We start from the raw sequence: 21,850 nt of genomic DNA, 5'->3' as shown, positions 1-21,850 counted from the left end.
ATTCTACTGACAGGAGAGACAAACCGCGTCGGCGCAGAAAGCTGTTGGGGGGGTGGGGGGGAGGAACATGGCGCAAGCTCTGTCTGAAGAGGAGTTTCAGCGGATGCAGGTACCGCTCGGCGAGGAAAAGCAGGCTAGGCGACGGGGGTGCGGGGAAGAGAGAGATTGTGCCACTGGCTTTGAACAGGGGTTGGTTGGGATGGACCTTGAGTCTAAGAGGTCTGGAGAAGGGAAACTGAGGCTCCGAGTGGTGAGACTACTGGATTCTAAGAGACTGTTGGGCTCTCAGCGGTTGGATTCTGTTAGCCTTGTGGGTGGAAGAGAGATCTAGCGTGGGTGATACCTTACTGAGACCTGGAGGGGACGAGACCTTTGGGAGACACCCTAGGTGGGCGATTATATTGCTGAGCTTTGAGGGAAGGAGATCCTGAGAAGGCGAAACCATTTTGCCTGGAGAGGAAGGAAGCAGGCGTTGGGTTGTTTGCGTCATGGTGGGGGGAGCCCTGGAGAAGGCAATACCATTACTGGTGGGAGGTAGACATTTTTGTGGGAGATACCACTATGTCAGGGCACTGGGGAAAGACCCCACATGTTGTCATTGTTCTTGGGAGGTGGAGCTTCTGTGCAAGGGGTGGTACCATTGGATGATTAGGGGTGATCCCATTAGGGCTGGGGTGATGAAGGCCCTGAATGGGTAATACCATTAATCCTTGTTGGAGAGAGAACCAGAGGAGGTGAAAGAGTGATACCCTTGGACCACGTGGAGAGGAGATCACCGGGCTCTGGGAAGGTACCCTGAGTATTCTGACCACTTGATTCTTTTGGTGGGGCTCTGAGATGGGATGAAAGGCCAAAGGGGACCCTTGTTGACATAGTTCCTTACTGGGGAATACCATTGGATTTTGTGCGTGGGCAGACTCAAGGGGGGAAACCCTGTGTAGGGTCTGTGGGAGGACAGAAGGAACTCCAAGTGAAGACAGATAATCCATTGGTCCTTGAATGAAGGAAACCAGTTGTCACTGTGTGAAGGACCCTGAGGGTGGAAGGGCGAGATAATTGGACCATAAAAGGGTAAGGCCCTTGTAACTTGTGCATAAGGGTTATCCTATGTGAGTAAGGGTAATCCACCTAACCCATCCAAGGCCTTGTGGGGGGAAAACCCTGAAGGGTATAGGTTCATCTCATTGGATCATGACTGGGGAGATCTTGAGGGGTGTAGGAGACCCTTGAGTGAGGAAGATTGATTCCATTAGTCATGAGTGAAGGGAAAACCATTGGACTCTGATGGATAGAGACTCTTAAGTGGGTGCCAGGGGTGTTCTCATTGGATCAGGAGGAGAGGGTCCAGGAGTGGACAGGGGCAGGAAAGGTTGTATAGGGGCCAAGCCCTCTCCCCTTTAGCAGACCACCCAGGAATGGAGTCTAGTGCCATGGGAGAGAGGGAAAGGTCCTGGTGCTGTAAGGGATGGTTGTTCTGGGAAGAACTGGCCTCAGTGCCCTGAGGGGCTGATAGGTAGGGATATGCTGTTTGGAATGCCCCATACTTCACTTGTCCTCGATTCTTGAAAGGGATCTGGACATTTTGAGAGCCTTGCTTGTGGGGACCCCAGGCAGCCCGTTTTTACTCAGTGAAATTGGTCATAATACCAAGCCCTCTTCCCTTGGGAAAAAGGGAAGAAGGCAGTCCCCTGCCCCCTATTCAGGCCAAGAGGATAGACAGCACCTCTGATAGAAGACTGAAAAGTGTTTAGTGTGTGACGAGGCCAGCCAGGGTGAGGAAGCCGACTTCATCCTGAGGGCACGGAGAGCCATGGAACACACAGGAACAAGAGATGGACTGGGTCAGCACTGTGGCATCGCCTGGAGTCATAGTTGGACTGAAAGGGGAGAGGTGGAGGCAGCAGGGAGACGTTCGAGGCTGGCTGTGGTCAAAGGTAGAACTGGAGAAGGTGGGACAGGGGCTGAGTGGCTGGACTCATTTGGGATGCAGCAGGCACAGGTCTTTTTTTTTTTTCCAACGTTTTATATTTATTACTGGGTCTCAGACTGATAGTGAGGAAATAACATCATGAGCCAAGCATTACAGTAGTGATGTTTTCATTGTGATTTGGCTGCTTAAAAAAGTGGTCTTAACATGTGAGGCACAGGTCTTAAGAGTGATTAAAAAGGCACAAGAAGGGCAACAGGGTCTCTGGGGCTCAGAGGGTTGGTTCCCTCCTCATGAGGGTAGGGGGCACGTTCCTGCCAAATCATTTCCCTCCATGCTTCCCTCTCAGGCTCAGCTACTAGAACTCCGGACAAACAACTACCAGCTTTCAGATGAACTACGCAAGAATGGTGTTGGTGAGCCAAGAGGGTCTCATTAGATGGGGGTGGCTCTGGGGGACAGAGGCCAAGGGGGAAAATACCTCAGAGGCCTGGCAGGAAGACCTTTCAGCTCCTTACCACTGACTGAAGCTGAGACTCCCTGATTTCCCCACACCAGAACTCACCAGTCTTCGACAGAAGGTTGCCTACCTGGATAAGGAGTTCAGCAAAGCTCAGAAGGTACTTCCCTCCACCTACTCACTCACCCAAGTTTCCCTGTAGCCATCTGACTCATTCATTTGTCCAGTGAGCACCTGCAGTGAACCAGCATGTAACCTAATGTTACATGTTGTCATCAGTCATTCAGAAATTTCTCGTGGAAATCTCCTTTGTTTGGTAATTTTATCTAATTTTGTTTAATTTATTGATTAATTTTAGTTTACTCTTACTTCATTTTTAATTTCAACTACTTATTCAAAATAATCAAATTATCAGTAAGTCACCTTGACTTTGCCTTCTGTCCCCTACTCACATTCCTGCCTTGTGCTCCTATTCCCCACCCCGTCCTGGTCCTGTTGGTAAAGTGAGACTAAACCTACCTCTCAGATCCTTTGAAGGTGAGATAGCATATAACCTGTCATGGCCGCTTAAGGCATTCAAGGCCCTCCTTTGTCTCTTTCTTAACTGCTCTGTCCCCAAGCATAGCACAATTATACATAGTATGTGCTCCACAAACATTTGCTAGATGAAGGAATACAGAATGCAGAAAGTCTGGCAGTCAGAAAGCTGGGCTTCTCTCTCTTTGATGGGGTGCTGATTTCCCAAACTGGCAGTGTCCTCAGCTGCCCAGAAGAGGAACAGCAGTTTCCATGGTTCTTTGGAGGGATCCACATAGACATGTTTGGACAGATGTAGCAATGAAGCCATAATTTCTGAGCCCAGAGATCCAGCCTGTGAAGGGTTAAATACTATGACCCGTGAAAAGCTCAAGAGCTTAAAGGAAAGGGTGTAAGCAGGGTGCTCCATACTCACTCCATTCCTTTGAGCTATAAATTGTTGTGTGAGTTCTGTGGTTATAGACACCCCCATCCCTCAACCCCTGTTATCATTGTGTCCCCTTGACATTTGCCACAATCTTTCCATACCCTAGTGAGGGAGTCCATCTCTGTTCACCTTATCTCTCTTCCCATGCCCCTCACCTTTAGGCACTGAGCAAGAGCAAGAAAGCTCAGGTAAGGGGACCCCTGGCGGGTAAATGTGTCTGGTAGACTGCCTTAGAGGGGATGTTTCGGTATGCTGGGATCTCCTTGCACTGGCCTTTCTTTCTCTGTGTGTGCACTTGCATCTGTGACTACCTCCCAGCCATGTGCTTTTGTGTCTGTCTTTTGTGTTCCTGTTTTGTCTCTCTGTGTGTCTTTCTCCCTTTTTCTTTATCCTCCTCTCTGAGCCTCTCTCTGTCTCTGTCTTCCTGTTCTTCTTGGATTCTTGTTTCTCTCCCCAACCTTCTCTTTGTCTTTCCCTCACCTGTTCCTGTCTCTGCCATTGTTTCATTTCTTCTTTCCCTTTCTTTGTCTCTCTTGACTCCTTTTTCCTCACTCCCCTGTTCCTCTCTCTTCCTGGTTCATTTCTTTCCCTGACCCCCTCTCTCTGTTCCATTCTCCCTCTGTTGATCTCTTTGTTCCTATCTCTCCATCATCCTACCTTTTCTTTTTCTCTCTCTCCCCCTCCCCATCCCTCTCTCCTTTCTCTCTAACCTCCTTTCCCCATATCTGTTTTCTTTCTCTCCAATTTCTATATACCCCTCTTTTACTCTCATTCACTCCCATGTCTTTCTCTCCCTCCCTATCTCCTCTTTTATTCCTCCTTATATCTCTCTTTCCCCTTGTATCTCCTGATTTCACCCATCTCATTCTCTGTACCCTGTGTTCTCCCCTCAATGTCATTTTCTCCATTTCTGTTTCTTTGCCCTATTGCTCCATCCTTTCTACCCCTGTTGGAGACCTGGCTTACATCTGCCACTGCAGGAAGTCGAGGGGCTGCTGAGTGAAAATGAGATGCTTCAGGCAAAGCTGCATAGCCAGGAGGAGGACTTCCGCTTGCAGAACAGCACGCTTATGGCCGAGTTCAGCAAGGTGCTGGTGCCCTGGATAATTGAGGGGGGGTGCAAGGGGTAGGGATGACATGGGTTATGGCTGGAGGGCTGCTGAGGGTGGTTGGACAGAGGCTGGCCCTGACTCACTGTCCATGGTGCTGAAACACAGCCTGGAACTGTGTTGGGGGGCAGTGGTTTGACAGATGGGACCACTCACTGCTGGGATTAGAAGGCTGCAGGCCTTAATGTCAGCTGGTTCTTGACCAGGTCACTCCTTTTCTTTGAGCTTCAACTCTCCTGGTGTATATTTTGGGGCTGGTGCTATGCAGCCCCAGGTTATTGGGGGGTCTTAGGTAAAATTCTTATGCTTAGTATGTGATAGAAAGATGTTTAAGCTGCTTCCCTTTTCTCTTCTAAGTTTTTAATGTCTGTTAAGGGGAGAAGTCTCATGGCAACAAAATAGGTATTTCCAAGGCTCTACCTGAGAATGTAGGGCTCGAGACTTCAAAAAAGAAAACAAAGCAAAGTATGTTTGTATGCAGGTACGCAGTATGGAGTATGCAAGTATGCAGGTACGATACCAGAGGCAATTTAGTAAGTAATAGTAAAGATCCAGAAGGCCTCGATTAAACTGTCGGCTCTGCCTTTTACTAACTGTAACCTTAAACAATTCACTTAAGCTCCCTGTTTCTTGGTTCCCAAATGTTAAAATGGAAAAGCTGATAATGGCAGTACCTGCTTGGCAGGGCTTTTGTGTGAACTGAATCAATTAATGTCTGCAAACCACTTAGAACAGTCTTGCACATAGTATCAGCTTAAGTTGGTGTTAGCTGCTGATAATACTCTTTTATTAGTTCATTTTCCCTCTAAAATATTTCTTGACTATTTAAAAGGTTTATATCTATTCTATGGCCTTGCCCTGCCTCAGCCCTTACCACCTATTACCTGCTGTATTCCCACAGCCTCCTTGCTGTCTCCTCACTTCCAGCTTCTTGTACCAGGCCTGGTCTAAAGAGTTCTGACCTGCAGATCTTACCACATTGCTCCTTTCCACAGTAGCTCCCAGTGGGTCCTTGTCCCCCAAAATTCAGAACCCCTGGTGCTCACATGACAGCTGACATCATTGCCTCACTTTTCACTGCTGCCTTCCTCCAGCCTCAATGGTATCATGGTTCTTGCTGGGTGAGCTGGGGCAGTTATTCCTCCAGAAATCCAGCTCGTGTTTCTCAGCACCTGCCCTGAGCTAGGCACTGGGCCAAGTATAGAACCTCCTTCACACTCCCCCTCCTCCTCCTAGAAGCTAAAAGTGCTCACAGGGAGGCCTGAGTTCAAGGCCCGTCTCTGCCACTTATTTGCCAAGATATTTCAGCTCAGTTGTTCCTTCAACAAATAGTTACTGAGCCCCCACTGTGTGCTCTGTGTTCTGGAAATAGTTCTAAGTAGCACAGAATAGTCTTCCTTGGGTAGCTTGTATTTCTGGGAGTGGAATGGGAGAAAAAATGGTACTATAGTAGACAAATAATAGCACCGATAGCTGACAGTTATATTGAATTTACTGTGTGCCAGGTCCTATTCGGGCTTCCCTCATAGCTCAGGTGGTAAAGAATCTGCCTACAATGCAGGAGACCTGGGTTTGATTCCTGCGTCAGGAAGATCCTCTGGAAAAGGAAATGGCAAACCACTCCAGTATTCTTGCCTGAAGAATCCCATGGACAGAGGAGCCTGGCAGGCTGCAGTCCATGAGGTCGCAAGAATTGGACACGACTGAGCGACTAAACCACCACCAGGTCCTATTTATGGACTTGCTTGGTGGCTCAGACAGTAAAGAATCTGCCTGCAATGCAGGAGACCTGGGTTCAGTCCCTGAGTTGGGAAGATCCCCTGGAGAAGGAAATGGCAACCCACTCCAGTATTCTTGCCTGGAGAATCCCACGGACAGAGGAACCTGGCGGGCTACAGTCCATGGGGTTGCAAAGAGTCAGACACGACTGAATAAGTAGGTCCTGTTAGTTGTGCTTTACATTATTCACTCGTTTAATTCTCTTGGCAAAATGATGAGATATCATTACTATCAGGAAAACAGTCCCAGAGAGATGAAAAAATTTGTGCCAAGATCAAATGGCAGAGTAGAAATTCACGTGCAAGCAGTCTGGCTTTGGAATCTGTGCTTGTGACCCTATGTTATGAAATAAAATTTAATTGTGAATCACAATTTATGATCCAAAATTTTTCAGAGATGTAAGAAATTAAAATCATACTAGGTAAATTTAATCATAGTTTGTGCTAAGTAAGAAAGAAGTGAACAAAACGCCATGCTAGCAAGTATTATTGTTTCTGTGTTGGGGAATATTACTTGAAAGGTGACGTTTGAGCAGAGCACTGGTGGTTGCAAAAAAGCCAGTCATATGAAAGAAATGGTGCTTTGGGTAGAAAATATGCCAGACAATAAAATAAAAATTCTCTGTAGGCATCAGTATTCTCATCTGAAAATGGGGACAAAGGATCTTGTCAGGTCTACTGTCCAGTAGTTGAACAGGGGGCTGGCTTAGTTTGATTTGCATTGGATTCTTCATGAGCTCTCCCAGGGCTAATGATAGGGAGCTGTGGGCAATACTGACCCTGGAAATGCTCTGAAAGCTGTCTGTGGTGCCTTGGCTCCCAGATGCAGACTGCTTCACAGAAGAGGGCTGGCAGTGGGGCCATCCATCATGTTGACATCTGGGACCAGCAACTTGTAGAGGAGCCTGAGGTCTTGAATTGTGACTGTGAGGTTGGATGTGGGCAGGTGGAAAATTGTTCTCAGTATTCTCAAATCTTCTGTTACTCTTTCACTTCACAGCTGTGTGAGGTTGTTTAACATCTGTGCCTCAGTATCCTTATCTGTGTAGCCTCTACATCACAAGGGTGTTATGGGAACTAAATGAATTGTAAAGTACATTGGCCAAGTGCTATGTATATTTCAGCAAATGCTGTTCTGATTCTTTGCTTTTCTGCCACCTCACCTGTCCCCTGCTTAGCTCTGCAGCCAGATGGAACAGCTGGAGCGGGAGAACCAGCAACTGAAGGCTGGGGCTGCCAGAGAAGGGGCTGCCCAAGCTGGGAGCCTTGTGGATGGGGAACTACTGAGACTGCAGGCGGAGAACACAGCCTTGCAGAAGAACGTGGCAGGTGTGTGGACACCCTGCTGGTAATGTGGGGACCTTGGGGCTTGAGTCAGGTGTTATCTTCCCTCAGAGAAGGGACAGGCTTCAGAATCAGGCTTGGCCCTGCCGTGAAGCAGTGTTATGACTTTGGACAAGCCATTCCACCTCTCTGAGCCAAAGCTTTGTCATCTACCAAGTGCATGCACCTGGAAAATTGTAATAGAGATAAGAGGTGATAATCTTTCTGAGTTTAGTTCAGCACCTGATACCTAGAAAGTGTTACAGATTAGCAGCTTGAACATCAGAAAGGAGATGTTTGCTAAATGGAGAAAGGGAAGGCAGGAACGTTAGGAAGATTCTGAGCCCAAGTTGTCAGTGGGGTCTGGGATGAAAGCTGAAAGAAAGCTTCATCGAGTGTGGGAGTGTCCTGATATGTGGACTTTTGGAGAGCAGCTGGGGCTTGTAGGGTGGTAGGTGATAGTTTGGTGATCAGAAGGGAGACTTTGTAGAATGTGGCTGGGGATTAGAGGTTGTAGAAGGATTCAGCTGTAAGTGGAGGAGGGTGGGTATCACCATCACCTTGGAGGACTGGGTGGGGCTTAAGGATGGAATTGGGTCTTGGGAAACTAACTTGGGCTGATTTGATGGTAGATAGGATTTCTGTGGTTGGTGGGGCTTAAAAGATTTGTGAGAAGTGGGGGCTGAACCTTGATTTTGTAGGCTTGTGACCATTGGAGCAGGGTTTCTGCTGCCAGTGCTCCCTCTATTTGAGGTGAGTCAGGGGTCTTCAAAGACTACCTCATCCATCATATGTCTGTTCTGCCCACTAGCCCTGCAGGAGCGCTATGGGAAAGAGGCTGGAAGGCCCCCAGCTGCCAGTGAGGGTGAAGGGGACCCCCCAGGGGGCCCAGCTTCCCCTGTTGTGGCCCCCATGCCATTGGCAGAAGTGGAGCTGAAATGGGAGATGGAGAAGGAGGAAAAGAGATTGCTCTGGGAGCAACTGCAAGGCTTGGAGGTGAATCTGGGTCTGTTGGGGCTGGGGTGCCAGAAGGCAGGTGGATGCCCTGCCTCTGCCTGGTAATGTCTGTGACATCACCATCTTGTGGGCTGATGGATTAGGAGGGCAGGGAAAGGCACAGGTCCTACCTCCTGCCTTGCTGATAACAATTCCCTCCCTCATCCATTCTGGCAGACCTTGAAGCAGGCTGAAACATCCAGGTTGCAGGAAGAACTTGCTAAGGTGGGGCTGCTAAGCTTTCCCTGGACTTTGCCTTCACCCACTCCCTGCCTGCCATGCTTCCATTAGTAGGATAGAGGGGCAGATTATCTCCTCAAAGCCCAATTTCATCATCTGTGAAATGCAGAGACACACATTTATGTCACAGATATGCTTTCAATATGATATGGGCTAATGTCCCTCTGTGTCTTGTGCTTGGCAGGTCCCATCCCATCCTTCTGTGTCCTCCCAGCTCTGCTTGTTCATTCATCTGTCCATCCATCCATCCAAGCATTTATAGACTGCTGGCTCTTAGGGACTTGAGACCCAGTGGTGAGGCAGCTAATTATGATCCTGCTTTCCAGGACTCCCAGCCTAGCTATTCTATGATGTGGCCATCAGTCAATAGATTGGGGGCATATGTTGGGCTTTGGAGCCAGAGGAGCTGGGTGGAGGTCACATTTTTGCTGCCGACCAGCTGCCCAACCAAATTACTTAACCCTTCTGAGACTGTTTCCCCATTTGTAAAGCCAGTAGTGTTCACTGCTCAGGACAGTTTTGAGGATTCCGTGAGGTAACATAAGTAAATCCCAGTTTCCAGAAAGGCCTTAGTGGAAAGTGTCTGTAAACATGAAGTTAATTTTTGTCTGTATTAATAATATTCTCATTGTTATCACTTGTCTGTAACCCCTTCCCCAACCTCAGCTCTCCGAGAAACTGAAAAAGAAACAAGAAAGGTAAATTTCTTTTTTTCAGAGCTGGGGAGGAAGGGGTTTGGGGGGGACTAGGGAGGAGCTTGACTAGTGGAACTGATCCATATACATCTATCTTTCTGTGCCTAGTTTTTGCCGTCTGCAGACAGAAAAGGAGACACTATTCAATGACAGCCGGTAACTACCAGGGTTGGGAATATTGGTAGATAATATGGCAGTGCCCAGCATGATTAACCGAAGATCCTGGGGCCAAACTAGGAGACTGGGCCTCTGGCTGTGGTCAGCATGTCCCCCCCTCCACCAATCACCCCCAGGAACAAGATTGAGGAGTTACAGCAGCGGAAGGAGGCTGATCTCAAAGCCCAGTTGGCTCGAACTCAAAAGCTGCAGCAGGAGCTCGAGGCTGCCAATCAGGTGAGGGGCTGGTTTCTGAGATCACTGGGACAGGGACGGGGCTGCAAGTCTGGGCAGCTCTGAGGTCCGTGGAGGCTAGCTGGGGAGTCTGATAGTTCCTGTGTTAGAAATATAAGGACTGAATGCGTCCTGGACCCCCTAGGAGTTAGGAAAATGGAAACTTGGGAACCCTGAGAGCCCTAGGGGTTGGGCTAGGACTCTGCATGAATCAAAAATCTCAGAGGGGCTGAGGACTAGGGCTCTGTGTGCCACAAGTGTGGATGAATCTGAATTGCTGGGGTATTAGAGATAGGAATCTGAAGAAATCTGTGGTCACTGGACTGGGACCAGGAGTTGGAGCAAGTCTGAACTCTCTGGAGGCTAGGTAACTTTTAGAACTACGGACACAGCTGGCCCTGGAGGCTGAGTGCATTTGAAACCTTCAGAGCTTGGGAGCTGGGTTGGGTCTTGAGATACCTGGGAATTTGGATCATGTGAGCTGGGTGGTCCTGAGACTCCTGGGGACTGTGGATAAAAAACTGGTGAGTCTGAGACATCCAGAGATTGGAGCAAAAGTCTGGGGAGGTTTGAGGCTCCTAAGGGTGTGGGGCTGGGTGACTTTAATGTCTCCAGGCTTCCCTTTAGAGTGAATGTGTCTGAGGTCCCTTGGACTGGGGGATATAGTGGCTTTGAGTCTAAGACCTCTCGGAGCTGGGGACAGAAGTCTAGATAAAGCTGGGTCTTCAGTTAGCTGGGTCTGAAGATCCCCAGAGACTGGGGGCAGGAGTGGCAGATGAGGTGTCGGACTGAGACCTCACCAGGAGCTGGAAACTATGCAGTTGTATCAGTTTGAAACTTGAAGGATCTGTGGCTGTGAGTTTGGATGGGTCAGAGACTGTTGGGGACTAGGGACATGGGAGTTGCATGTGTCTAAAACCCCTGGGGGTTGGGGTCAGGAGTCTGGGTAAAGCTGTAGTCCCTGGGAGTTGAGTGTGTCTGAGAATCCTGAGGCCCCTGTGCTGGACTCTGGGTGAGAGTGCATGAGACCTCGCATGATTGGGGGCTGAGTGAATTTGAGATCCCTAGGACTGTAGGTGTTTTCTGAGGTGCTTAGGACTGGGATGTATACAGGGGTGTGTGAGGCCCCTTGGGATAATGACCTAGAGTGTGGGTGAGCCTGAGATCGCTGATAGCTGGGTAGCCCCAGACCCTCAAGTGCTGGCAACATGCTTCCCCCTTCCATAGAGGAGGTCTGTATGGTTATACGTACCCCAGGGGAGGCTGAGGTCTGGAATGGGCTCCCCTGACCTGGTCCCTACAGAGCTTGGCAGAGCTGAGAGATCAGCGGCAAGGGGAGCGCCTGGAGCATGCGGCAGCTCTGCGAGCCCTACAGGATCAGGTATATTGTACTGAGCGGGCTTGGGGAGGTGGGGGTGAGGGCAGATTGAGCGGGTACTGTGCAGGCAGGCAAGGACCCAGGGGTCCTGCTTCCCCTGGTCGTGGTTCTTGTGGGTGTGTCCTTTCTTTCTTGGCTGCGGGTAGGTCCTGTCTTCCGGTTCTGGACCCACTCTCACTTGTTGTGGGGTGGGGCCAGGTGTCCCTCCAGAGTGCAGATGCACAGGAACAAGTGGAAGGACTTTTGACTGAGAATAATGCTCTGAGAACTAGCCTGGCTGCCCTGGAGCAGGTACAGGATACATGGGAGCCCATGCTGATCCCTCCCTAGTTCCCCCATCTCCCTCTGCTTGTGATCCACATTGGGGTAGGGTCGCCTGGACTTCATGCTGTTCTCCTGCCTCTGCTTCTATCTCATTCTCAGCTTCTTTCTCTCGGCTTCCACCCCTCTTCTCTCTGGTCCCCCATCTCTGCTTTTCTTATATTCTAGTTTCTCACTGGTAAAAAGCCAAGAAGTGTACTAATCTTAAGTGTACATTCAGTGAATTGTTCCTGTCTGTATATTTATCTATCTCCGTGCAACCACCACCCAGAGGAAGATATAGAGCATTTTCAGCATCCCAGAGGCCCCTATTACCTCTTTTCAGTCAGTACTTCCCCAAAATAAGCACTTGTCTGACCTTTAGCAACATAGATTAGTTTTGTTTGTTCTTCAACTTCATGTAAATGGAATCAGACACCCAATCTTATGTCTGGCCTCTTTCTTGAAGCATTCTATCTGTGAGGTTTATCCATATGTAGCACTAATCTGTTTTGCTATCTCTGTGTACTATTTCATTGAATGAATATACCACATTTGTCCAATCCCCTCTTGATCACTTTGACTGATTTTCTCTTTGAAATTCTCTCTCTCCTCCTGGCTCTCCTTTCACCTCTCTCCCTGTCTCCCTGGGAACATCTCGTGACTTGCCCCTGGGGCCTCTTTCACTCCACTCCCATTTCCACCATTCTTTCCAGATCCAAACAGCAAAGACCCAAGAACTGAATATGCTCCGGGAACAAACTGCTGGACTGACAGCTGAGTTGCAGCAGCGGCAGACTCAGTATGAGGACCTCATGGGACAGAAAGATGACCTGAACTGCCAGCTCCAGGTGACACCTCTGGCTTGCACCTGTCTCCCCCTAGTTCCCTAGTTCTGGCTTAGTGGAACTTCCCATGAGGTGCGGTGGGAAGACCATGGAGTCAGGCAGACTTGGATTCCAGTATGACGTCCGAGCTTATTAGCACCAGTGTGTCTCAGACCAAGTCATTTCACTTGAGATTGAGCCTCTTCAGTTAGTTAAGATAGCCAATCTGATTCCATAATAGAAACCAGAATAATGGTGGGAGAATTAATGCTGAGGAGCAGCTAGGGGTCTCTGCATGTTTCTAATCTAGAAACGGAGAGACCATCACTCACTTGACCAGACGTATCTTGGGTGACCAGCACCTCCTGGGGGCTCTTTATCAAACTCACTCCCTTTGTCTCTGCATTAGGAGTCATTGCGGGCCAATAGTCGGCTGCTGGAACAACTCCAGGAACTCGGGCAGGAGAAGGAGCAATTGATCCAGGAACTACAGGAGGCTCGGAAGGTGGGCAACACTGAGGGGGTCGCCCAGACTGTAGGGGCACAGGTGATGTGGGCCAACCCAAGGAAATGGGAGGGGGCATAAAGTAGCCACTTCTATGAGGAGGGGTGGGTGGCTTAGCCTGGTCAGTGAGGCTGGGGAAGAGGTGCACTTTGGCTTGTTCCTTTGCCCTTACTTGGTTTTGGAGAGGAGGTTGACTGGTGTCCTCCTGCCTGCCCACCAGAGTGCTGAGAAGCGGAAGGCTATGTTGGATGAGCTGGCCATGGAGACGCTGCAGGAGAAGTCCCAGCACAAGGAAGAGCTGGGAGCAGTGCGACTACGGCATGAGAAGGAGGTGCTGGGGGTGCGGGCCCGCTACGAGCGTGAGCTCCGTGAGCTGCACGAAGACAAGAAGCGGCAGGAGGAGGAGCTGCGTGGGCAGATCCGTGAGGAGAAGGTGGGTGGGTAGATGATGGTGCCCTTCTGCCTCTAAAACCTGGGGAGCGAAGCACTGCTGATGGGCCAGGGGGTGGCATGGGTGAGGTTCCCACTTCTCCACCTGGCCCATGGTGGCCTGCTCTCTCACAGGCCCGAACGCGGGAACTGGAGACTCTTCAGCAGACGGTAGAAGAACTTCAAGCTCAGGTACACTCAATGGATGGAGCCAAGGGCTGGTTTGAACGGCGCTTGAAGGAGGCTGAGGTGAGTTGGTGCCTCGGGACGCTCAGAGGCTGGCTGAGAGGGTACCCATGGCAAACCAAGGGACCAGGAGTGGTCAGGCCCTGGAAGTTTCTGAGATGCTCTGGACTTGAGCATCCTCACCGCACTTCCTGGCTCAACAGCACCCCTCTGGAGGGGAATGGGGCATGGTCATCAATCAGTAGGGCAGAATGTCAGCGGTGCAGATTTGAAAAGGCACCTCTTCCTTCTTCCATTGTGCTTCTGTCAGGAATTTATTATAATACAATCATTCTACTTTTGTTCCAACCACAACTTTTACTACCAGTTTTTGGAAAACTGATGATAGTACATAAGAGGCTGTGTCACATGGCAGTAAAGAACATACAAGCTGGAGCCAGTTGTTTGCCTGGGTTTGAATCCTGGCTAGGCTGCTTTCTATTATAGCTGTGTGGCCTTGTGCAAGTTATTTACTTCTCTGTGGCCGGTTTTCAACATCCATAAAAAAATGATAACAATAATACTTGCTGTCTAGGTACTATGGGAGGGTTCTATAAAATGAGGTAATATATATAAAGTCCCAGGTGGTGCTAATGGTAAAAAACCTGCCTGCCAATGCAGGAGACGAAAAAGATGTGGGTTTGATCCCTGAGTCAGGAAGATCCCCTGGAGGAGGAAATGGCAACCTACTCCAGTATTCTTGCCTGGAGAATGGACAGAGTAGCCTGGTGGGCTAGAGTCCATGGGGTTACAAAGAGTTGGACACTACTGAAGCGACTTAGCATGCACAACATTCCTGGCGTGCAGTAGTGCTATGTTATGTTTTATTAAATAAGATGTAAATGCAGATGTTGGTCCTTGATGTGACACTTCTGCATCCAGTGTTCCCTGTGGGAGTGTCTTCTCTGCACACCCAGGGGCCCACTGCAATCCCTTACCCTCCTCACTGGGCGTGATGTTCTCTGGGGGGCTGTGGTCAGACCTGGGACTTGTCTTGTAGGAATCTCTGCAGCAGCAGCAACAGGAACAAGAGGAAGCCCTCAGGCAGTGTCAGGAGCAGCACACCAGGGAGCTGAAGGTACCTACTGTATGACAGCATTCCTCTCTGGTGGGAGGACTGAGGTTTCCCAGGCCTTGGCCTGAGCTGCCTTCTGCTTTGCAGAGCAAGGAGGAGGAGCTACAGGGTGTGCAGGAGCAGCTCCGACAGGCTCAGGAGGAGCGGGACTGTCACCTGAAGACCATCAACAGCCTGAAGCAGGTCCCTGGTCCCTCCTGAGCCCTTGAAACACCCTGGGGATCAGCATGCAGTGGTGGGACAGGGAGGGAGCACACCACAGGCAGCCATGCTGGCACCCGCAGCCATGCTGTCTCTCTCCCACAGGAAGTGAAGGACACCGTGGATGGGCAGCGAATCCTGGAGAAGAAGGGCAGTGCTGCGGTATGACAGCACATGCTTGGGAGGTGTTCACGCGTGGCCCACTCCTGCCCTGTGGTGCCCCACCTGTGGGCCCACCAGGCCTCAGCCCCCTTCTTTCCGCCTTTCCCCACAGCTCAAGGACCTCAAACGGCAGCTGCACCTAGAGCGGAAACGGGCAGATAAGCTGCAGGAGCGGCTGCAAGACATTCTCACGAACAGCAAGAGCCGCTCAGGTGAAGGGCCCAGAGCATAGGGGAGGCTGAGGTGTGGGGAGGCGTAGCCTGGGCCTGAAGGCTGGGGCTGCTTCCTGTACTTTACTCTGTAGAGCACTCCTGTGTCTTCTGTCCCTCTTGAACTTTGTCTTTTACCCTGTCTCTGCATCTCTCCCTCCTCTGTTTCTCTCTCTGCATTCTCTCTCTGGGCTCGCTCTCCTTTTTGCTGTGTCTCTTCTGTTTCTATCTCTCTGCCTCCTAATTTCATCTCTATCTGCCTTTCTCTCCCAGCCTTCCCTCTCTAGTTCTCTCTTTTTCTCATCCTGCTCTTTTCTTCTCTCTATTCCTTTGTCTCTCTCTCTCCTCGGTCTCTCTCATCTGTCTTTGTCTCTGTCTGTCTCCTCACTACCCCTCATACACTCCCACACCTCACCTAGTGTCTCTCAGTCTCTTGTGTTCATTCTCTCGTTCTGTAAATATGGACTGAGCCCTTACACTCACATCTGGGGTCCCTGATAGGAACCCCCTACCCCAAGTCTCAGTCCTCCAGGAGTTTCCTATTGAGCTGGGGAGACAGACTTACAATCAGGTAGCAGAACTGCCATGTGATCATTATGCAGTTAAAATCTACATTATTTCTGCCACTTAAGGCAGAAGATAAAACAGAAAAATTTGAATTGCCTCAGACTTTTTTTTTTTTTTAACAAAGAAATGGCCTAAAACTGTTTAAATAAGTTGCAGTGATGGCTCTGGTGCATTTCCTGTATCACAAGTGAGAGAAAACTTGCTGCCTATCCTTCCCCAGCCACCCTGCTCTTGCTGGAGACCCTTGGCTTGTTGTGTCAGCCCCCTTCCCTGACACTCAGAAGCAGCTGCAGGAACAGAGGCACATGCTTGGTGGCTGTGTTTCAAGTGATCTGTCAAAAACGGGTGTATTTCTCACCAAATCACTGTCTCGCTGAGGCACTCAGTCTCCTGAAGTTACCTCTCTTTATAAGGGAGGACTTTTATTTTTCTGTTGCAAGTTGCTGTACAAATCAATAAACAGATTCAAACTGTGTGCCATACATTCTATTTGTCCATTAGGAAAGTCAGATTTAGGTGTATGCCTCTGAGTCTATCGCCATCTTTTCTCTCTGTGTCACTACTCTGACTTGTGTCCTAAACCAGCATCTCTGTTAGCCTCTATCATCTGCTCTGGCTTGTTATCTATCTGGGGTCTTCTCTCTGTATGCGCGGGTGCCCCTGTGCCCTCTCCAGCTATGGCGTACCTTGAATCTGAGTGCATACGCCAGTTTATGCCCATTTGTGCCTGCATCATCTCTTTCTCCCCATCTTCACCTTTGTTTCACTTCTGGCGTGTGTTTGCCTAGAGAAACAGCTCTTTTTTCTGCTTCTGCCTTTCCCTACCCTACTGTCTGCATCATGCCTGAGTGTCTCTTTGCCTCTCTCCATCTCTGTCAAATCTATTTCTGCCTCTTCCTGCCCTGGGACCCTGGGGGATTGGGGCTCAGATTTCTCTTCCCTCTCTGCCCAGGGCTCGAGGAGCTGGTTCTCTCAGAGATGAACTCACCAAGCCGGACCCAGACTGGGGACAGCAGTAGCGTCTCCTCCTTCAGCTACCGCGAGATCTTGCGGGAGAAGGAGAGCTCAACTGTTCCAGCGAGGGTAAGGGGCAGGGAAGAACCTACAGCCCCAGCTTCTACCCACATTCTGGGCCCGGCACACATATATTCTTGTCAAGTTTTCTTCAAGCTCACAAACTTGGATTCAGGTTGCTAAATGGAGGATGAACAAATTATTTTCTCTGACCCTCTGTTTCATCATTTCTGGGCGAATTCTACCTTTCCTGGTGCCATAAAATATGTGGCTCATAGTAGGTGCATTATCCATGTAGGAGATCCTTTTTTTTCCCAATTCATAGTTATCACTGGGCTTCCCTCGTAGCTCAGTCAGTAAAGAATCTGCCTGCAATGCAGGAGACCTGGGCCGGATTCCTGGGTCTTTCAAGAAGATCCCCTGGAGAAGGAAATGGCAATCCACTCCAGTATCCTTGCCTGGAAACTCCCATAGACAGAGGAGCCTGGTGGGCTACAGTCCACGGGTCGCAAGAGTTGGACATGACTTAGCGACTAAACCACCACCACCATAGTTATCATTTATTATTGTCGTCTATGTCAGCTTCCTTGCCAGACCCTTATATTTGGAAATGACTTTTTTATCATTCTATAAGTAGTTTGTGTACATTGTAGAGGGGCTTCCTTGGTGGCTCAGTGGTAAAGAATCCGCCTACAATGCAGGAGACACAGGAGACCCAGGTTTGATCCCTGGGTTGGGAAGATCCCCTGGAGGAGGGCACGGCAACCCACTCCAGTATTCTTGCCTGGAGAATCTCTTGGATAGAGGAGCCTGGTGGGCTACAGTCCATAGGGTCACAAAGAGTTGGACACGACTGAAGCAACTGAGCATGCATGCACATACATTGTAGAAAAATTAAAAAAACACAGCAAAGATTTTTTTTTAAATCTAAGGAAATCACATCTTTACCATCCAGAGATCACCACTATAAATTCTTAGTTCATACCCTTCTAGACCCCTCTCTCTTTTTTTAAACCTAAATAAGATTGCAAGTAACCAACTGATTTCTACCATCCTAATTGGTAAACGTTCAAGTGATGTGGGTTTGATCCCTGGGTCAGGAAGATCCCCTGGAGGAGGAAAGGTCTACCCACTCCAGTATTCTTGCCTGGAGAATTCCATGGACAGAGGAGCCTGGTGGGGTACATTCCATGGGGTTGCAAAGAGTCGGATACAACTGAGCACTCACACATCTTCTGTAGTACTTTGACCTTAATCAGATTTCTCTGCTCCTGCTGCTAAGTCGCTTCAGTCGTGTCCGACTCTGTACAACCCCATAGACGGCAGCCCACCAGGCTCCCCCGTCCATGGGATTTTCCAGGCAAGAGTACTGGAGTGGGGTGCCATCAGATTTCTCTAGTTGGTCCCAAAATGTCCTTTATTGCTGGTTTTATGAAAACCAGCATTCAATTTCGAGCACACTTGTTGCATCTGGTTGCTTTATGTCCCTTAAATCTCTTGAATCGAGTGTGATCCCTCATTTTCATGACATAATCCTGTAGAAGAGACCAGCCCAGTTAACCTGCAGAAAGTGTCCCACCTTTGGGATTTTCCTGTGGGCTTCCTGGTGGTGTCATTTAGTTTGTTCTTCTCTCCCCTGATTCTCCTGCCAACTGGGAGAACTCAGGGGCCCCAGGCTCTCCCTTCATGATCTCAATAAGTCTATACTGTGTGTGGTGTGATGGTTCTTGTCTCCCTCTTTAGGCAAAGGGGGATCCAGAGTCTCTGAGGGTGCCAAGACTTGTCTATAGTTTGTCTGCAGCCCCAGTTGCAAAGCCCACCCCCGGCTTGGTTCTCCTCAGTCCTGGATCCTATCCCGGGTGACAGTGCTGAGCCTGGGCTGGCCTCTCCCCCACTCTTCCCTGCAGTCCTTATCCAGCAGCCCTCAGGCCCAGCCCCCACGGCCAGCAGAGCTGTCAGATGAGGAAGTGGCTGAGCTCTTTCAGCGCCTGGCGGAGATGCAGCAGGAGAAATGGATGCTGGAGGAGAAGGTGCCATCTGCTTGCTTGTCCTTGCTTGGCCTTCCTTGGCAAGGAGGCTGGGGTGGCAGGAGTTGGGGGTGGAGATGGGGCAGTATCTGGCCAGGCCCCTCCTCCTGTGTAAACATGCTGCAGTTTAGGGTCTGAGGTGGGCTGGGCCACCCTGCAGGTGAAGCACCTGGAGGTGAGCAGTGCGTCCATGGCAGAGGACCTCTGCCGGAAGAGTGCCATCATTGAGACCTATGTCATGGACAGCCGGATTGGTAAGTGCTCCCTCCCCAGCCCTCACCCCTCATCCAGCCCCTCACCTGCCCCTGCCTTCCCTGCCATCCAGAGCTGTGGCCTCTCTCTTCTCACGGAACTCACCAAAGTTATTGCAAACACCACAGGTGGTGGAGTAGGGAGCCAGCCAGGCCAGGACCTTACTGTCTTCCTCTCTACCCCATCTCTCTTCTCGGTTCCTCTCTCTTGTCTGAGGCTCTGTCATCTCTCCACCCTCCTATCTTGAGTGTCTTTCCTTCGCATTCTTCTTTCTCCTCCCTGTGTTTCTTCCCCTCCTTTCTCTCCCTTCCCTTCTTTCTGCCTCATTCCTGCCCCGCTTCATTATGGCTCACTGTTCCTACTGCCTGTCTAAATGGTTCCACCACTGGAAATTTTCATTCTCTGGATACATAGCCCTTTTAGGGTCCTTCCCTCCTCCCTGCTCTTCCTCCCCTCTCCTCCTTTTCCTCTTCCTTCCCCCACCCCCATCTTTGTTTCTTTTGTTCCTTTCTTTCAGACCTCCTCCTCTCCCTGTTTTATTAAACCTTAATCAGAACAATACCACTTGACCCATGCTGAGAGCTGACTGTGTTGTACACAGTCATAGGCATTTTTCCATGAGTGAGTTCTTATCCTGATTTTTCAGGGCTGCACAGCTAGTAAGTGAAGCCAGGGTCTCACATGGCAAAGCCTCTGCCCCTCCATTAGGCTGCTCCTCCCATTCTTCTCCCCTACTCCCTGTTTCCCTCTTTCCTGTTCTGTCTCTGTCCATCTTGGCCAAGGGGGTGGTTCTCAGCTTGGGTCCTTGCAGATGTATCTGTGGCAGCAGGCCACACAGACCGCAGCGGGCTGGGCAGCGTCCTGAGAGACCTAGTGAAGCCAGGTGACGAGAACCTTCGGGAGATGAACAAGAAGCTACAGAACATGCTGGAAGAGCAGTTGACCAAGAATATGCATTTGCACAAGGCAAGTGTGGCCTACCAGCCCACCCCTTTGTCTAGCCACACAGCCCCTGGGTCATCTGCCAGTTCCCCCTTCACCTACCCCATTCACTGTGTGCTCCTTCCCCCTCATCTTCCCATCATCCAGTCAACGTACTCACTCTCAGTTTTAATCTTTCACTCTTCCTTCTGTCCTTGTATCCACGCACTCATCCAGTCATACACATTCAGCCACTCTCCCATCAGCCCACCAACTATTTGCCCGTCTGCCTTGCTACCTGTCTGATCATCTGCACATATCTTTGCATCCATTTCCTGACATCTCTCTCTCTCTCACACCTAATCATCAGTTACCCCTTGTCTTGCCTTTCACCCACTTGCCCAGCCCTCTGCCTGCCCACCTGTTGTCCTCCATCTGTCCTCTGAACACTTCATCTGTCCACCTGTTTGCCTACCATGGATGTCCCATGAATCCACCCATGTGTCCACTCACCCACCCTGCCATCCAAGTATTTCCCCGTCTCAGGGTAAGTCAGAAAGGATACAGGTCCAGCCCCTACCTCGGAGAAGCAAGCTCACTATTTAGTAGATAAGAAGGTGGTGGGGATAGGGGTACAGCAGATGAACCACTCCCATGTCCATATCCCTGGCTCTAGGCACCCCTCACCCCCTCACACACAGCACACACACCTTTCCTGAGCCCAGCCCACTGCTGGGAGCTCTGGGATTTCTTCAAATACCTTCCTGTCTCAAGCTAGACATACCTGGAGATCGAGGGGATGAGATGAATGACACCCAGGCTTGGTGAGGGTGCCATTGCCTGCCACCTTCTCTGACCCCTGATGGCTCCATTGTTTCTTAGGACATGGAAGTTCTGTCCCAGGAAATTGTGCGGCTCAGCAAGGAGTGCGTGGGGTCCCCTGACCCTGACCTAGAACCAGGAGAAGCCAGCTAAAGACCTGCAGGCTGCACCCACTCCCTTCTGTGGCTCCCAGGACACCATTCCCTTGGGCTGTGGTGGGAAAATGGGGGCTGGGGCCAATATCAAATAGGTTGGGAGACTGGACGTTAAAGGGGTTGGAGGCCTGATGGCTGGTGTCAGTGACCCTGTCTTAGGGCTGAGGCCGCTGGGGAGTGGGGAATCCTGAGGGGAGGGGCAGGGTTTTCTCTTCCTCCTTGGTCCTGGCTCCCAGGGGCCTTTGCCTTCATCTCTGCATGAGCTCTCCCTCCAAGAGACCAACACTTTTTAATTTTATTTTATTTTTTAATTTATGTCTGGAAGCCTGGCTACTCTGCATTTGGGATTGGGGATGTTGGGTGGGGCATGGTCCATGTTCAGCGTTCTAGCAATGTGTGTGTGTGTAACGGCTGTGCAGCCAAAATACCATCTGGCCAGATGGGCCCACCCACTCACTGTCTGCTCTGATTCTTTCCAACTATGAGGGATGTGCTTGGGGTAGGGAGGTTACTGGAAGGGGGAGGGTGGTCACTGGGTGCACCTTTTACTCTCTTCCCCCACCCTCAGCCAGCCTGTCTCCAGTTACAGTCTCTCAAACTGAGTGGAGCAGAAATACCCACAGACATGTATGTGGATGGATCTGTTTGGGGTGTGGGTATAGATGAGTGGACAGATGGAAGGATGGATAAATGGTTGGATGGACTGACGGATAAAGTGGAATGTTGCATGGATTGGTGATGGTAAATAAATGGATGGATGGATAAGTGGGTGAATAAATGGACAAATGGGTTGCTGGACAAGTGGATAGGTAGAGGAGGGACAAGTAGGGATATAAATGGACAGATGGATGGCTTGGGGGATGTGTGGATGGATGAGTGGCTAGGTTGATGGATGAGCT

At 50.1% G+C, this 21,850-nt stretch overlaps 1 protein-coding gene across 8 annotated transcripts; it reads left to right on the top strand.

The window, feature by feature from the left end:
* The first annotated feature begins 3 nt into the window (after window positions 1–3).
* On the top strand, window positions 4–21,404 carry GRIPAP1 (GRIP1 associated protein 1). 8 transcript variants are annotated; one of them, XM_061410021.1, is made up of 27 exons: window positions 53–109; window positions 668–790; window positions 2,277–2,343; window positions 2,486–2,547; window positions 3,513–3,539; window positions 4,332–4,439; window positions 7,417–7,567; window positions 8,373–8,557; window positions 8,735–8,782; window positions 9,464–9,495; window positions 9,601–9,648; window positions 9,786–9,885; window positions 11,186–11,263; window positions 11,459–11,551; window positions 12,277–12,411; window positions 12,797–12,892; window positions 13,113–13,325; window positions 13,457–13,570; window positions 14,547–14,624; window positions 14,709–14,804; window positions 14,928–14,984; window positions 15,097–15,196; window positions 16,713–16,843; window positions 18,682–18,804; window positions 18,962–19,055; window positions 19,865–20,019; window positions 20,857–21,404. In XM_061410021.1, exons 1-27 carry the CDS (start codon window positions 68–70, stop codon window positions 20,947–20,949), a joined length of 2,649 nt encoding a protein of 882 aa, XP_061266005.1. In that variant the 5' UTR covers window positions 53–67; the 3' UTR covers window positions 20,950–21,404. The 8 variants fall into 8 exon arrangements, with proteins under 8 accessions (XP_061266008.1, XP_061266011.1, XP_061266012.1 ...); XM_061410024.1 differs by lacking the exon at window positions 668–790 and having other exon boundaries at window positions 4–109; XM_061410022.1 differs by lacking the exon at window positions 8,735–8,782.
* Window positions 21,405–21,850: the final 446 nt, after the last annotated feature.

Source organism: Bos javanicus, chromosome X, assembly GCF_032452875.1.
Source record: "Bos javanicus breed banteng chromosome X, ARS-OSU_banteng_1.0, whole genome shotgun sequence".
Lineage (NCBI taxonomy): Eukaryota > Metazoa > Chordata > Mammalia > Artiodactyla > Bovidae > Bos > Bos javanicus.
Note: the sequence above shows the minus strand (reverse complement) of the source record. Positions and strands in the feature narration are given on the sequence as shown.

What these genes read in the sequence shown, in the direction of transcription:
- GRIPAP1 (XM_061410021.1), top strand. Translation starts at nt 68, where the DNA reads ATGGCGCAAGCTCTGTCTGAAGAGGAGTTTCAGCGGATGCAG. An exon ending in GGCAGATCCGTGAGGAGAAG is followed by an intron (nt 13,326 to 13,456) that starts GTGGGTGGGTAG and finishes GCTCTCTCACAG; the next exon opens with GCCCGAACGCGGGAACTGGA. An exon ending in AATGGATGCTGGAGGAGAAG is followed by an intron (nt 18,805 to 18,961) that starts GTGCCATCTGCT and finishes GCCACCCTGCAG; the next exon opens with GTGAAGCACCTGGAGGTGAG.